The sequence below is a fragment of the Meleagris gallopavo genome, chromosome 3, assembly GCF_000146605.3.
Source record: "Meleagris gallopavo isolate NT-WF06-2002-E0010 breed Aviagen turkey brand Nicholas breeding stock chromosome 3, Turkey_5.1, whole genome shotgun sequence".
In the NCBI taxonomy this organism is placed as follows: domain Eukaryota; kingdom Metazoa; phylum Chordata; class Aves; order Galliformes; family Phasianidae; genus Meleagris; species Meleagris gallopavo.
In genome coordinates this window covers 27,745,263-27,761,810 of record NC_015013.2, presented here as the reverse complement: position 1 = coordinate 27,761,810, position 16,548 = coordinate 27,745,263, and the positions used below count along the sequence as shown (strand labels likewise).

At 38.5% G+C, this 16,548-nt stretch overlaps 1 protein-coding gene across 2 annotated transcripts in view; it reads left to right on the top strand.

Annotated features, from left to right (window-relative positions):
- GRB10 (growth factor receptor bound protein 10) overlaps nt 1–16,548 on the top strand; it is a 103,222-nt gene that overhangs the window by 44,027 nt on the left and 42,647 nt on the right. For both annotated transcript variants that reach the window (XM_003204850.4, XM_019613859.2), the window contains exons 3-4: nt 3,138–3,354; nt 6,060–6,201. In XM_003204850.4, the coding sequence (XP_003204898.1) occupies nt 3,138–3,354; nt 6,060–6,201 (359 nt within the window). The remainder of the gene's footprint in view (nt 1–3,137; nt 3,355–6,059; nt 6,202–16,548) is intronic.

Below are 16,548 nucleotides of genomic sequence, written 5' to 3'. Positions count from 1 at the left end.
TTGTTATTAGCTAGTAAGTCTCCTCAAAATCCAGCTCAGTCAGCATTTTATTCCACGTGTGATCTTGATAGAGATTGAATCTCGCTGGTTGGTAGGGAAGAATACTCTGAAGGATTGCACTGTATCTGAAATTTCCTTTTGGATACTATACCTGCAAATGATTAAAGCTTATCTCAGAAATCTTGTGGATCGCCAGTTTTATTTTTATTTAACTGGACTCTGTAGAGAAGTATCACAAATAGCACTGTATTGCTTGGCAGCTGAGACATCTGCTGGCACTTCTGAGGCAGGCTGCAGCAGTGAGGTTTCCCTATTGCAATGTGCTGAAATCTCTCCAGAACATAATGGTACTTAATAGTAAATGCCATTGTATGAAGATGAAACTGCATGAAATTCAGGATTGAAGGCTTTATCTCACAAAGCTTTAGGATCTGCACTCCTGCAAAAGTTTTGTAGTATAGTTGAAGGCTTTAATTAGCAGTGCTTCATCCCTCAAGAAAAGGAACTGACTAGAGGATTGGAACCAGATTCTGGACTTCACTGCAACATATTATTAAGAAAGCTCTATATTCACCTGTCTTGTTGGAAATTGAATTTAGGTGTGTAATTGATATGCTTAAAAGCCTGTTAATGGCTATTCAGTGCTTTAAGAGGTGTGCTTACTGTTTGCTTACTGTTTTGCATGAAGTGCATCATTTTGTGCTTTATTAAAACTTACACCTCTTACACCTTTGTGTCTGTTTGGGTAGTTAGGTGGCTTGAGCTCAGTCTTAATTGTTCCTCAAGAGTTACAATCATCTGAATGAAAACTTAATGATCTTGCACACTCATAGCCTTCTCTAGGTTATTAATAAACTAGCACCCTCAGGGACAGAGCTGTAAAGACTTCTCAGAATGTATGCCTAGACTTTCTTCCCTTCCTGCTAAACAGTTGTTAGCAGCTGTAATTCACTCATTGACTCTGTGGTCAGGGTCTTTATTCTGCACCTCCTTCACCAATCTCTAAGCTTTTACTTGACAGACATCTGAAACCCTATAGCTTAGTCCTCTGGTACTAAAGATGAATGATAAAATTCAAAAGCCCCGTAATCCAGCCTCTCCCTTTCTATACTCCTACTCTTGTGGTTCCCTTCTGATTGCTCAAGAAGTGTTTTAGATATGTGTTCTCTAAACAGGATAAGAATGTGGAGGATGGAATGACATTTAAATTGCAACTCAGTCTCAAGATCCCTCAAAATAGCCTGAAAATTATTGTTGACTTTATCCAAGCAAAGCAAGGACTAGACTGTTAAAAAATGTGTGAACTGGCAAACACAGAAGATGGTGCAACCTAGCAAAGGTATCTAAATAGTTGGATAGTACCTATTAAGTACAGAGTATGAGGGAAATAGCCATGAAGAAATAAAAAAGAAGAAACCTTAGTGGGTGGTGGTGGGTTTTGGGACTGTTCTTTTGTTTGTTTGTTTTGTGGGTTTTTTGTTTGTTTGTTTGTTTTGTTTTGTTTTTTAAATAGATGTTCAAATTTAGAAATGCTATGAGTACATTTTCAGTGAAGGCCAAGTGGTTCTTACTTTACTACTGGTTCTCCTAACTTTCACTGAGGAATGTAATATTTCTAGTAATGAAATGGAGCTCAGATGTATGTACATGAGATTTTCAGTATGTGGAGCAGATTTTCAGTTCATCCAGTGCCAAGAACTATGGTCGTCAGTGTTCAAAACAAACGAAGTGTCAGTGCAGTGATACTGTTTCTAATGATGCCTACAGAAAGTTGACATTGATGCAAGATAACTTATGTAATCTCAAAAAAAATAAAAATAAAAAAATCTGGTAGTGGGTCATAAGGTGAAAAATAATTCCTGTTGGTTCAAGTTGGACTCGGTGATCCTTACGGGTCCCTTCCAGCTCAGGATATTCTACAGTTTCTAGAAAACATGGCCAGAGTATCAATGTAAGTACTTAATTCAGGCAAGAATCGTATTTTAGCTCCTAGTGCTTTGTAAATGTTAGCTAGCTCTTTTGGTTGTCTCTGCGATCTCTGTCATGAACAGTTTTGAGAAACTAGAGGCAGCTGCGGTATGTTTTACTAGGCCAGCTAATATAGTTGGAAGAAAGGGCAAATTCTTGGAAACCAAGTTGATTTTGGTCTGAAGTGATTGATTACTTCACAGTGAGCGTCTGAACAAAAGCAGGTATCTATGTGTGTGTTCCTCGGTGTGTTGAACTTCTGATACAGAGTAACTTGTGGCTAGGGAGTAATTAGACTAAGATTGAAGTTCAGAGAGTGGTTAGTTCAAAAGGCTCCCGGTTTTGTTGTCTGGCAGAGTAATTATTGTTAAAGAGGAACAAATGAACATGAGTTACTTCCTTGAAGGTAAATCGGCATGTACAGAAGGGTTGGTGCACTTCTTAGGGACTAATGATGTTCCTCCAACCATGCATACTACATCCCTGGTTGATTTACTTTAAGCTCCTTAGGGCAGTAGTCTCTTCAGTGCATTACAGGAATAAGCTTACAAAACTTCTTATAAATGGAATGACAGTTAAAAACTCATCATCACCCTTCAAAGTACTGTATCTCAAAAATAGGCAGGTGTGCAGATGAGAGGTTTTCAGGAAACTATAACAATAGATTTTCCCACTTAATACAATGGAGGTGTTCATCTTTCACCTTTTGACTTGTGCAATGTTATCCTTTTTTTGTCTTTAGGGTACTGGATCTTCCAAATGTTATTTATCATGCTGTTTAACGGTCTGAGCTTGATACGCTGAACTGAGATATTTGTGATACGCTCTTGGAGATGGATGTCGGTCAGTTTAAGTGGTGCTTCACATCAGCACTGGTATTAAAAATCACACCAATTCTCAGTAAACACCATACGTATACTAAAAAGATCAGTAAATATTATAGTAGAAATATTTCATTCAGCTTTTTGCTGAAGAAGACAGACGTGATCCCCAGTGGTTTTTTTGTAAGTTACTAGCTGCATTTTTTTTCTGTAAAAGAAATAAAAATTTGCATTGTATAGGTATAGCTATAAAGTATGTAACAACTTGGCTGAAATTTAATCATCTTCCCAAATTTATTTTAACTGCGACTTTCACGTATGTTATGCTGCTTTTACTTTGTCTTTCAGATGACGACGTGGACCTAGAAGCTTTGGTAAATGACATGAATTCATCATTTGAAAGTTTGTACTCGACGTGCAGTATGCAGTCAGAAACCACTCCACTCCTTCAGAATGGCCAGCTTAACCGCAGCCCGCTGCCCACCTCAGGATCCAGTGCCCTGCAGCCCACATCTCCCAGGCAGAAAGTGCAGAGGTCTCAGCCTGTGCGCATTATGGCAGTCAGGTAGGACCAGAGGACTGCACCCTGTTTGCTTCAAGTCATCCTGAAGTAGCTTTTAAGGAACTAAGTTTTGAATTAGGAGATAAACTCCAGTAGGGGTCTTGTAGGTTCACAGTGGTCTTCTGCGTAGGAGAACAGATTCACTGGGTAGGTTGGGGATATAGATTTTACATGTAGATTTTGTATTTTGTAAAATGCAAACGTGCCACGCTTCTACTTTCATCAGCGTCTGCTGTGCCTTTGATAGCAGACATGCATAGAAGCGTAGTATTGATATCAATTTTCAGAAGCAATGTCCATGTTTGGAAACAAATCCAAATGTTTGAAAAATAACAATTAATGGTTTTTTGACTTTATATTATCATGATGAGTAGTTAGATGAGATTGCATTCAGCTGGTTTTGATATATAAAAATACCTCTCTTAGTGGAGGCTTCCTGTTAGGTCCAAGACAATCAACATGAACATATTGTACTTCTTTAACCATTCTTCCTAAAGCACTCTATTTCACTCGAGTGTGTTACAGTAGACGTTACAGAAAAAGAAGTGTTTAGGTTGTCTCTCTGTTGTCAGAATGGGGACTTTAATTCAAGCTTAAAGTGGAATACTCTACAACACAGACTGGTGATAACTGGAGAGTCTGTAGATAACATTGAGATTCTTAAAATCTTTCTAAGAAAGGTTGGTATGTGCGGGTACATTTCTTGAATCAGGTATATTTGGAGTTTTCTTTTCCTTCTAGCCGACAAAAGCTTCTCTGAGACAAGTGGGGAGCAATAATAATAGACGAAAAATCCAAGACCTAATACGGATTGCTCCTTTACACTGATGTATTTCCTATAGGAATTATATTCTTAAGATGGAGGCAGATTTGCTATATGAAAATGTAATATGCAGCTACTGTATACTACAGCCAAGTCAGTTAATGATGCAGTTGTTTTTACAAGTTTCAGATTTAACCTTGAATAGTGCTGTATTAACAAATTCAAATACAAATTCATATACAAATAGTATAATCCATGTTTTGTTCTAAGTATCTTAGTGAAAACACTCCTTTTAATTGTTTTTGGTTTCTAAACTTTGATGCTTTCTTTGAAAGACACTCCAGCTTTCTGAACTCTGCACTTCTGTAAGTCTTACAGAGCATCACGTGTTTAACATGGAAGAAAATAATGGCAAAACTTTTATTCAGATTTAATAGACATCTTTCTAGTACCAGGCAGTGGCTGTGTCTTCTCCTCAGCCACAACAGAATGGTTATTACTCTTGAAAGTACTGCTTTATGTTTAGCTCAGTTATAAAATAAATGATGCATGGCAGCATTCTAGGCAGAGCAGAGTGTGCAGCATCGTCTAATTTCTGTAATCTGTAATTCCAGTCCTTACAATGGGGATCATTGCAAACATGTAGTCCAAAATTTGTGATACAAAGAACTATTACGCAGTTGTTGAAATGTTAAGTCCACTGTGCTGAAGAGATCTTACACAATTATTACTTCATGCTTTACAGAAGCGTGCACACAGGTAGCACAAAAAAGGAAGCAGTCATTTCCGTAGCCTATAGTTACAATTGGAACCTGCTATTGGCAGCAAGAAACAAAACTATTGGGTCATTCATGGAACACCAAGGCAACTTAATTAGCGGATACAATTACCTGTGGAACAGATTCCATGTTAGTGATTTTATCAGCACTGCAGTTCTGGTGTAGGCATGGAAAACGTGTACTCAAAATGGGACATGTTATTAGAGGCAAAACCAACAGTTGTGTCCAAGAGGGCTCTGATAAGAACATTCTGAAGGTAGTAGGCTGAAGAACGTATAGGAAAAAAAAAGTAGCCAAATTAAGTTTTGAGTGATTTGCATTTCAAATACAAGAGTTAGTTGATTGCCTTTGAAAACTTTTACAGTTGCCACTAGGTGGTGCATTCTGCAAAGGAGTTAGAGGCAAACCTGATGCAGTCACCTAGTATCAGGACCAGTAGGAAACTTAAAGCAGTCATGGCTATGAACAGGTGTTACATCTTTTTTACCATTATTGTGCTAACTAGTAGACCTTCAGTTAGTGTGAACAGTACAGGTGTACTGCAAACTGGAACTTGAAATTGGTCTAGTTAGACTTAATGACTTTATATGCATCTCTCCTGAGATGCATATAAAACTTGTATGAACAGTAATCTTACAAGTAGCGTAAGCTAGGATAGTGTAATTGCAGTTTATTGCTCAAGCTGAATTGCTTAGAAATAGAATGCCATATTGTAATGAAGTGACAGTATTGACTTCAGCCTCAGCCTACCTGCTGTACTGGGAGACATGTTTGTTTGCAGATCCATGTGGAATATGGCTCCAAATTACTGCAGTTATGTCCTCCTCCTGTTTTAGGTCAGTTTGAAGATCTTAACTGACTTTCTGACACACGGAGCTTAAGCCTGTAAGTTAGTGCTTACAACAGAGGGTACAGACTGATATTTCTGTTTACTTTCTGTGCACGATTACCTTATTTATTCACCCAAGTGATCGAGTTATAAACAACAAAACAAACTAGATGTGTTGTTTTTTCACATACGGTTACCTAAATTGGGCTTGCTGTTGTTGTAGCTATAGAGGTGTCATTTTTTTTCTCTTTTTTTAATGTTAGTACACTGAATGGTGGAGCAGGAGATACAGGCCTGTCATGCCAGTTTGCTCCTCTTAATGCTTCTCTTTCTGCAGGCGTCTTCAAGAAGAAGAACAGCAATTCAGAACATCGTCGTTGCCAGCCATACCCAATCCATTTCCAGAGCTCTGTAGTCCCGCAAGTTCACCCGTGCTGGCCCCTGGATCTTTACCTCAGAGTCAACCTGCTAATAAGCATGTGAGTATGGAACAAAACTTTGTGTCATATGTTAGCGTTCAAACCCACAGTGAACAGTTTCATTTTGAAGGCAGAAACTAGGTTTCCAGATACCTAGAGATGTCTGTAGGCTTTGTCTGTGAGTAGGGCAAGAGAACATCTTCAGAGAGGCTTCAAAGTTTTTGTTTTTTGTTAAAGGTTCGTAAGAGTAAAGCAAGTTTTTTTCAAGCATATGCATGTTGTCAATGAAGCAGTAATGCCTAATATCTTTGGAATTTCATTATCCAAGGTAATGACTTATTAATTGAGATGTCAGGTTAGGATTGGAGCAGCATCTGTGAATGTTACACAACATAGTCTAGTTGCCTCAAAGCCATTTAACAGCCTGTTTCCATTTAAAATTCATTGCCTCTATAAGTAGCTGTCTGTTTCTTTAAGGACATGGTGCCTCATTGTTTTGCTGTTCTTCAGGAAGCAAAATACACTTCTTAGAGCATGTAACTAGGCACAGCTCCTTCTAATGGGACTGATGAGCAGAACTGTCCCATGGTTGAGTAGCCTCGCAAGTCGATTACAGTGAAGTTCTTTACAATTTTGTAAACTATGCTGTCTTGCACAGGGATTTAAAAAAGAAACAAACAAAAAGCAACAACACAAAAACAACAAGTGTTGCTTATACTGAATACTGTCTTAGAATGGGTTTGCGCTTGAGTACCCACAAACGTGATGTTGTTCTGTATTGCTGCTGGTTTAGTTTGTAAGTAGCTCCTATGATTGGTATGGCTGATAAAAGGGTTTGGGGAGGTGGTTCAGCTACAAGCAGTAGACCATAACATATAGTCCTGTATATTCTGCATTATTTTATATCTCCATAAACAGCTGTCAGCTTTCTTGATAGATACAGTGCATCTTCTTTGGTTTTGCAGTATTTCTTACACATATAAAAATTGAGATAGGTAACCAAATAATGCCTGAAGAGAAAACTGAGTCATGCAGTTATAAATTTAATGTGGTCTTGTGTGAGTCCTCAGTAACTGCTAAGCAGAGAGGCTGTTCTGCCAAGGGAGTGGTAATCTGACTCTGGGGAGAGAAAATAATGGGCAATTCTCTTGTGTGTGCTGGCTGCTGCCAACAGCATGGCAGCTTTTGGAGGCAAGCTAAAGTTAAAGATGAACCTGCATTTATCTTTCTAAATATTTCTCAGTTTCAGGGATTCTTTGCTTTTTATTTTTGTTTCACTAGATCTTATCATGCCACCAAAAAAACTGCTCTACAAAACCCTAAGAATCCTAAATATCTGTGTGTCATTTTTTGGTGATATTTAGAGACTAGAGGTTTAACGGTGTCTAAGAATAAAAGTAAACATACCCTAGGCATGTGTAAGAAAGTGGCTATAAAGACTGAATAATAGCATTTTTTCTAAATTCTACTTCATAATTTTCTGTTAAAAATATACTTAATCTTAGAATGATAAATTGTGACAAGCCATTCCAAGGCCTAAAATAAAATACATACTTACATTGTGTAGCTGTGCATGCTGCTCAAATTTTTAATCAAAGACAAAGCATTGTAATTGTGAAAGTTGTAGGCTGTAAGAGGAGGAGCCGAAACATTTAGGTAGTAATGACTTCTATAATTATAGATGGTACTGCTCATTTCAGTTTATCAGCTGATTGGAGGCAAATAAGAAGCTCTCGCTTAGACCAAAGGAAGGGCAGGAAGTCATCATTTTCTTCTATGAAATAGTAGAAACAGAACTGAAAAAATCCTCTAGCTTTAGAATATTGATATAATTAAAAAAAAGTGAATTGGTGAATTGTTTCTTCATGAAGAGAAACATTTTATTTAATATCTCAGATATCTCAGATAAATGTGAAGTATTGCAGGATAACAAAAAAACCTGCCTATTCAGCCTCCCCAGAGCTTATACCGTAAGTATATTTAATCTAGTTGTAGTGCCCTTCATCAGAATCTGGAAACATAATTGGTTTAAAAAAAATTATTGAGAAATGTTACAAATTTTTGTACCTTCATCCAATTAAAAAAAAAAAAGAAGGTAGTAAACTTTGGGAATTTAGATATATTTTAGGATACACTTTTGTTTAGATAAGTGGGTTACAAGCTACTGGTTAACAGAGAAAATGACAAGTTAAGTTAAAGGAGGATTGTAAAAGCACATTTTAATGGCCAGCATTTCGTGAAAATGAGCCATATCAAAAAAACAAACAAACAAAAAACCCACCAACGACAAAAAACTTGAATACTAAATACTATATATATATATACATATATATATATATATACACACTAAAGCTATAGATTTAGAATGCTGAATGCAAACCACAGTCAAACATAATGATGCTTTATGTAAGGTTCTCTGCTTGCACGTTATAAACAAGGATTAAAATTGGAGATTGGAATGAGCTGTTCTGCTTATATGGGTTATGTGATGTGTTAATGAAAAGGGATTCCCTGCAGCCTGCTGAGCCTTTGGGGACAAATAGGCAAAGAGCAGTTGCAGCCTGTACTGCTGAGCCCCAGAAGCTCTAATCATAAGTTATGTCAAAGCATGTGGGTGGCATGGGCAAAATGTTGCCTTTGGTCAGCTTCTATCTAGCGAAATAGATAGAGGTCACTCTAGAGGTCCCCAAGTCATCTTGGGCTGCAGAATGAAGTGGATATATTGTTTGCTGGCTGCACTGACCATCATCCATAGTCTGGGGCAGGTCTGAGCTAATACAACTGTGTGACCAAACGCTTCCTAGCATGAGAGGTTAAAAAAAGTGTTGTAGTTAAACAGACAAGTGCTCCTAGGAGGATTAATGTTATTATCCTTTCTTACAATTCTGCAGGTAGAAAAAGCCCATTTTATGTTAAGTTTTATTCTGAGAAGTTTTAGATGTCAACCCAGGCAGTTCTGTATAAATTAGCACCACTGAAGTCAACAAAGTTGTGAGCACAGGGGTGGGAAAAACTGACTACCTGGGCTGCTGAATCAATAGCTACTTAAGAAAAAACACCACTGCAAATGGTTGTAATTTCATCAGCTACTGATATGGTGAGCAAGATACTTCAGATGTCTCACGTTTGGAAAAATGATGACCCTTCAAGCAATAACTGCCCGAAAGCTTTTATGTTTTTTTCCTAAACATAAAGTACGAACTAAACGTCTGAACTGAGTAAGTTTTGTCCATGAGCTTTGGCAGGCGAGCTCTGACTGGAGAGACTGCAGGACTAAGTGTTCCTATCATGTCCTTCAAGCACCACCCATCCGCCTTCCCCACAACGCCTGGCCACCAGCCAAGCAAAACTCCAGCAGATCTCTCAACTGCCTCAGTGCCCCTGCGTTCTGCCCTGGGAAGGACAGGTGAAGGCAGGAGCAGGAAGGAAGTCCTGCTCGAGGGGCACTGCAGGACCCTTTTTCCCACGTCTGTCTTTGTGAGAAGTATGCACACCTACAAACATGAAATCACTGCACATCTGAGGGGGCACTGATTGCGGGTATGGAGGAAGGACAGCTGCAAGTTTTTAAACATCATCTACTTAACCGGATAAATATGTTTGTGTAGGAAAAACAGTGACCAGAAAATTACACCAAATCAAGACCAAACATTCATCTAAAAAATTGCTAAAAGCATCAGACAGCAAGGTTACCACTAATTGAAGTCTATCTTTGTGTTGCTGGTATAAACTAAGAACTGGTTGGTAACTTAGGTTATAATTTTTGGTTGCGTACAAATATTTTGGAAAAAGTATGCAATAATTACATGTAGGTCACTGTGATGCCACAGGATATTAGTCTAAAGTATCTTGTGTGAGTCAATGAAGCTTTCAACTGTAAAAATAGGGCAAATTTCTCACATCCCCCCTCTATACAGCCCAGGCAAACTTCCAAATAGCAGTTTGATGCACCAAAATTGCTTACTCTTTTCTAGCAAATTAAATTCACAAATGGGTATGAATTTATGTTATTCTTTTTTCCAGATTTAGTAACCCTTCAAGGGAATTCATATGAACAGACTTTTTAGTTTTGTTTTAATTCCATGTTACAATAATTTTGTTGTTGTTGTAGTTTGTTTTTTCTTTGTGCAGAGCTTTTATATTGACTCTTTCGAAGACAAGGATGTTGATTTTGAAAAGAGAAGCTGTATAAAAGTATGAACTTTTTAATAATGAAAACTCCATGTACCAAGTTAAATTTTACATGTGTGAAAGATAGCAAATTTTGTATTTAATATTTAAATGGAATAACATTTACTAACAAGACTTGTTGAGAACAAGTCTTTACTTTCTCTAAACAGGCCAAGTCCTGCACCTAGATTAACTGAGGCTATTCCTTAGGTCCAGCTCAAGGGCTCTCCCTTTGGCTTTCCAATGTGTTTCCATAGCCGTGATGCATCATCTTGTCTTCCTCAAATCTTCCTTTGAATGAAGACTCTTAAGCTATATAATTAAATGATACATAGATCAGTCTGTAGCATATTCAACTTCTTTATTTTTATTTTTATTTTTATTTTTATTTTTATTTTTTTAAGAAAGTTGTGATTGGGAAAGATCACACCTCTGTGGTGGGGCTGTAATCTATCTGTGTAAAACTGGATCTTGTATTTGCCCTGGGTACCTCTTACTTGGAGAAGCAACACTTTCCCAAACCAGATGAACTAAATGCAGTCGACAAATACTAAGATGACATGTTGGAAAGGCATCTCATTTCTTGTCATCTTGTGACCTGTATCACGCGGATGTGTTGTCCAATTACTCTTGAAGAAATTAGGGAGTGAGCTCATGTGGTTTTGAAAATCTCAGTAGCTCATTACTGGAGATGAGACTAATGAAGGAAGTAGTAATGAGTTCACTGGACCCTGCAGCCAGCCTTAAGTGCTGATGGTGCATGCACGGTCCATGGGTGTTTGGAGGCTTTTTGGATAGAGCATTGGAGGCTGTTGGGGCCCAGGGCCAGGATGTATTCAAAGCCACTATTTCTTCTTCCTCGTGCTTGTTACATCATGAGGCTTGGTAGGAAGAGTCAAGTCTCTTCACATACTTGATCTTGGGAAGTGCCAGAACAGTAGCTGTAGTCCCAACATTGATTACTGGAAATATGAAGAGTGTCTCGCTTTCAAACCAAAAAGTATGTTTTTTGCTGGAGGTTTTTCTGGTTTTGTTTTTAATGACGCAAACCTGGCCTTGCTCCCAGTCGCTTCTGGCTCTCTACCCAGAGGCGAGCACGCTGCAGGCGGGCTGTGTGCTGAGGAGTGTGGCTGCGCTGTGGGGGGATGCTCCGCTAGGCCTGGCCTACCGCCTGCACTGGCAGCCCCACGGGACTGCTGCCGTGCAGCATGGCCTGCAGCTGCCTTAACAGCCCCTGTGCAGTAGCAGCACTGTTGCAATTAGCCTTTAGGACTGCCTTGTGTAAATAGTGAGCGGGCTGTAGCATAAGCTGTAGTAGCTGTGCACTGGTGTGTTCACACTGTGCTTTTGTCTGCACAGCTTAGGAGTGGTCTTGCATATTTTTTGTCGTGTGTAACAGTGTTCTTGGTTTCTTTTGATAATAGTACAGTGAAAATAAAATTTAGCTATCCTCTACTTTGATCAGGAGTTGATAGAATTGAGAAGCTACCAGGCTGAAGGTGTCGGGAAAAATGAGAAGATGTGAGAAACTGTAATTCTTAATGAGGCAGACAGAAGTGGGTTTTAATATAAATATCAATGCAGTAGGGAATTAAAAAAGCCCACAACTTTATTGAGTGATTCTAATTACACTGTAAGTGAATGTCTGAGATGAATTAGAGATGTCATAACTTTATACTGATAGCCTTTAAGGAGCCACCCAACATCATGAGCATTGCTACATTAAGTCTAAGCTCCCCTTGCCCTTCGTGCTGTCTGGGCTCAAGGTGCAGATTCTGATCTTACTTAAGCATTCTGAATAAAAACCTTTTGGACTTCTGCTACCCAAGTAGTACAGATGCAAGAAAGCACCAGCTTGAAACAGGGAACTTTGCCCCTATGTATCCTATGTGATCATGCAGCACCATGCTGTTTCCAGTGACCAGCAGGTGAGTTGGTCATGAGGCTGCTTCGAAACCTGAGGTGATCCAAGGCAGCCCTTTAGAGAACAGGGCTGGCACCTGCTGCTGAGCTGCATGCAATCTCCTGGTGGGTGCTGTGGATGTGCACAGTGTGGGACTGGGAAGGTGCCCAACTTTTAGCTTAATGGTTGGCATCCACTTCTAGGGACAATGGGCAGAGCCGGTGTCCAGTGTTCACTTCCAAACTCTCAGAATAGTGGCTGCACAAGTGTTGGGATTAATGCTTTTCATTCTCAGCAGGAAGAAAGTTTTTTTAGACGTGCAATAATTACCCGTAGCAGTGAAGTGTGCCCACACTTAAAAAAAGGAAATCTGTTTGAAATTTCTGTCTTTGCTTAGGCGATGATTGTGTGTGGTTGCAGAGAGGAAGAATGAACTTCCAAGTTCATTGGTGTGGTAATTGGATGTTTATGCGTTCCTCTAAAACTTACATGTATGTTTTTGTTCCATTTCCTAAAATGGAAGGAATGTTAGATGGAATTTAATAACGTTTTTGCATTGGAAGAGTACAGCTGAGTTGATTAAATCATCATGGGACAAGTTTCAGTTCTTTGTTCTCTTGATATATAGTCTCCTTATTATAATCAAATTCTTATTTTATTATTCTTTCTCCTTACGGTGCAGAATTACTGTTCTAAAAAGTGATTTTGTTTAATTTATGTAAGTACCTTCAGTTTTTGCTTTAGCCTGACTGACTTTAATCTGAACATCATTCACAAAGTGTACATAAAAGTAAGTTCAATCTGAACTTGTTAAAAGGCAAGCCATCACCAGTTCATAAAAGCTACGCGTCATATTTCTCCATTGGCATTAGGATTGCTTATTCCATCCAGGGATAGATCCTGCTGCTGCAAGGGTTACTGGAGCCTGTTTCTCCTGCTGTATTTCAGGAAGCAAGAGTTGAAAATGTCTTCATGATGACATGAAGAACAAGTGTTCATTTCTTCTCTGTTGTTGAGGGGGAAATGATTAGCATTTGGAAGTAAAGTGAATTAACCATCAGCTGGGAGTTGGGATGTGAGCCTGTGCTGAGCACAGAGTGTTTCTGGGTAGGGTGGAAAAAGTAATTTTATCCCAGCAGGCTTATAATAAGTCAAATTTCATTAACAGCAAAACAAAAAAAATCTTCCATGAGTTTGTGTGATGGGAGGAAGATGAAGGCTGGCAAGAGCTTTTAGAGCTTTGTTAGTTTCTTACCAAACAGATGCCAAAGCATCCTCATCTTTCCAGCCACCCCCTTTATCAGCCTAGATACACCAGCAGGCCAGACTGAGAAACTGCTCTGCTTTTTGGGGATACGTAGGTATGATACTTGCCCATTCTCAAGGAATGGTTTCAACACTACTTTCTACTGCACATGCAATTTCCTCAGTGTGTGCTGTGTTTCCAGAAATCTAAGTTTATTATCATCAACTCCTGCACCTTTTGCTTGCTTCATGCCTCAGGAGCAGGCTTAGAATGTTTCGGAAGGTATTGTCAGGCATACTGAAGAATGCTCAGCTGTCACGCAGGGGCTGGGCATGAAGAAATGGTTTCAGGTGCCTTCAGTGTCTGTGTTCTGCAGTTGCAAGGGAAGCTTAAGTTATTGTGTGTAGTCTTGCATGTGTTCCTCTACTCACCTTGTCATTCACCTTTCCAAAACATGTTTCCCACCATTCCTGACAGAGTAGATAATAGGAATAGAAGCCATCCATCCCTAAAGAAAAAATATTACTTGAGAAAGTAAAAATAAAATAACACGAGGTGCAAAAAGATTACAGAAAATAATATTCTAAGCTAAAAAACAACATTCTAGTAGTAGAACAGCAAGTTTTAATTTTTCAGTCATTTTTGAGCTTGTCCTTGCCTGCAAGCTGTTACAAACAGCTGATTACTCCTAAGTAATCTGCCATACTGCTGGAGGTCACACTTCTCCCTATTGCTTTCTAAAATCCACTGAAAACAAGCAAACCACAGTATTTCCAGACCTTTTAAATACCTCTACACATATTTGCAACCACTCTCATTCCCAAACACTCAGTTAAGTGTTACAAACTGGACACGTAGTCTATAGTAAGTGACAACTATCGGGTACACAATTTTAGTACAGAAGGATGCCTATCGTGCTTTAACTTAAGAATGTTCTTCACTAAGTAGTCCCAAACTCCTGATTAGTTATTTTGAAGTGTTTTTAGATGTTAAGTGTACACATCCTCATATACACATGTATACACTTAACATTTAAAAACATACACCTATATATATGTACAGGAGGATAGATGGCTTGCAGTACTGTCTCACACCTTCTAAATGATCTGTGGAACAATTTGAAAAGAAACAAGCATACAGATTACCCTCCTCTTCATTAGACAGACTTGAAAGCTGACATTACGGGAATAGCAACAATTAATCATACAATAAAACCTTGTATTTGCTTTACTCAAAATATTTCTCTGTGTTAAATACAGTTTTATTCTATGAATGATTTTCATAGATGACCTCTGCACCTTTTTCTTACATGCTAAGTAGTTTGGCAAAGCACCGTAAAGCTTGTTCAAGTGAGACTGAGCCTTGGCTCTTGTGTTACAGCCTTGTCAAATCCTCTGATAGGCAGACTCAATTTCAGACTTCGAGGTATGCTCAAAGCTAATGTCATTTTGCTTGTGATATTAGAAAGATACTAAATGTACTTAGGAACCTAATACTAATTTCATTTTCTGTGCATTTCACAGGAGGTGCTGAAGTTCAGCTTTATTCCTGAATGTTGGGTTTTACTCTGACTAATGGGCTAATTGTGCTTTAGTGAAGATAATTTATACTTCTTGTTTATTTTGAGTATCTGTACATTTCATAATTTGCATCCTTGTCTCTCCTCCCCCCCACCCTTTTTTTTTAACTAAACAGATGAAAAACGTAATCTTTCATCTTCTGAGAGGAGTTGAGTGCTTTTGAGCTAAAGCACTGCTTTCAGTTCCAAGACTGGGGAATGTATATTTCAAACTATTTGTACAGTGTGACACATTTCTTAATATTTTCTAAGATATTAATAAGACAGCAAAGTCTGTCAGGAGGCAACCAGCTATATTTTTGCAAATGTACCTTCAGTGTGATTTCCCTTTACTCTCAGTGAACATTTAGTTCTCCGTTACACTGCAAGTTACAAAAGAGCATTTGCTTACAAGCTAATTAAGCATAGCTTAGAGCAGTACTTAATTGCAACACTTAAAGCAATACAGAGGAACTTAAAGTCAATCTAGCTAATGAGAAATTAACTTAGAGAACTTCGTAAGGTTGCTCTAGTTGCCCTGTGTGTAGGCTTCATTCTGATTGCTCTCTCTTATTTGCTTGGAATAGCACTTGAGCAATCACACACTTGGTCTAGGAGAAATTTTAGGATTTTTAACTGAAGCAGGAAATTCTGCAAGAGGTGATATGGGCACGATGGGCTCTGTGAGTGGGTCAGGAAATTTCTTGCATGGTAGCTGCTGGCTTTGAATATCTCTAGCAGTTCATCCATCGAACACATGCCCAAACGGGTCTAAGCTGAAAGACTTTGCTATGTTGGGGAATAACCATTAAAATGAAAGAGCTGAATGAACTTTATGAAGTTTCTGTAGAAAGCTTTCTATGTATTACTTGCATCCCTTAAATAAATAAACAATCTAGTAGTTCTGCAGATGATTAAATACATTTTATGGCACTGTAAATATGCTCACATCAATTTTTCTTCTTTACCTCTTTCTCGAGCCTTCTCTAACACACAGCTGTAAAAACTATGATTGTTAACTGATTCCTGTCTAGCAAGATGGTTGAGGATGCTGTAGATGCAAAGGACTTGTTTTTCCTCTAAGCCAGAACCTTACAAGTGCCAATCTCCTACATTCAGCAGCCACTAAGGAAAGGGAGACTAATAAAATTCTAGCAAAAATAATATAAAAAATGTTTGCAGTACCAGACATCGTTCACAGTGACTGCATTCCTTTATGAGCTTGCAGTAACCTCTGCTTTCTATGTCATTTATTTAATCTCTTCTACCAATCATGTGTCTTCTGAATGTACATTTATATCAGGAGATACTGCTTAAAAACAATATCTGGGTAAGGGCATTGAAGGAGAGTGTGGGGGAAATGCTTACTTCTCTCCATGAGGTGCTTTGTTACTCCCCTTTAAAGTCTATGATTGTAGGGAAGTAGAAACTAATTTTTTTTCCCTCAAAATGTGACAGTATTTAAAAGGAATTTCAAACCAGTAAAGTCTCACTGAGTTCAATAAATATATCAGTGGAAAAATTTGAGAA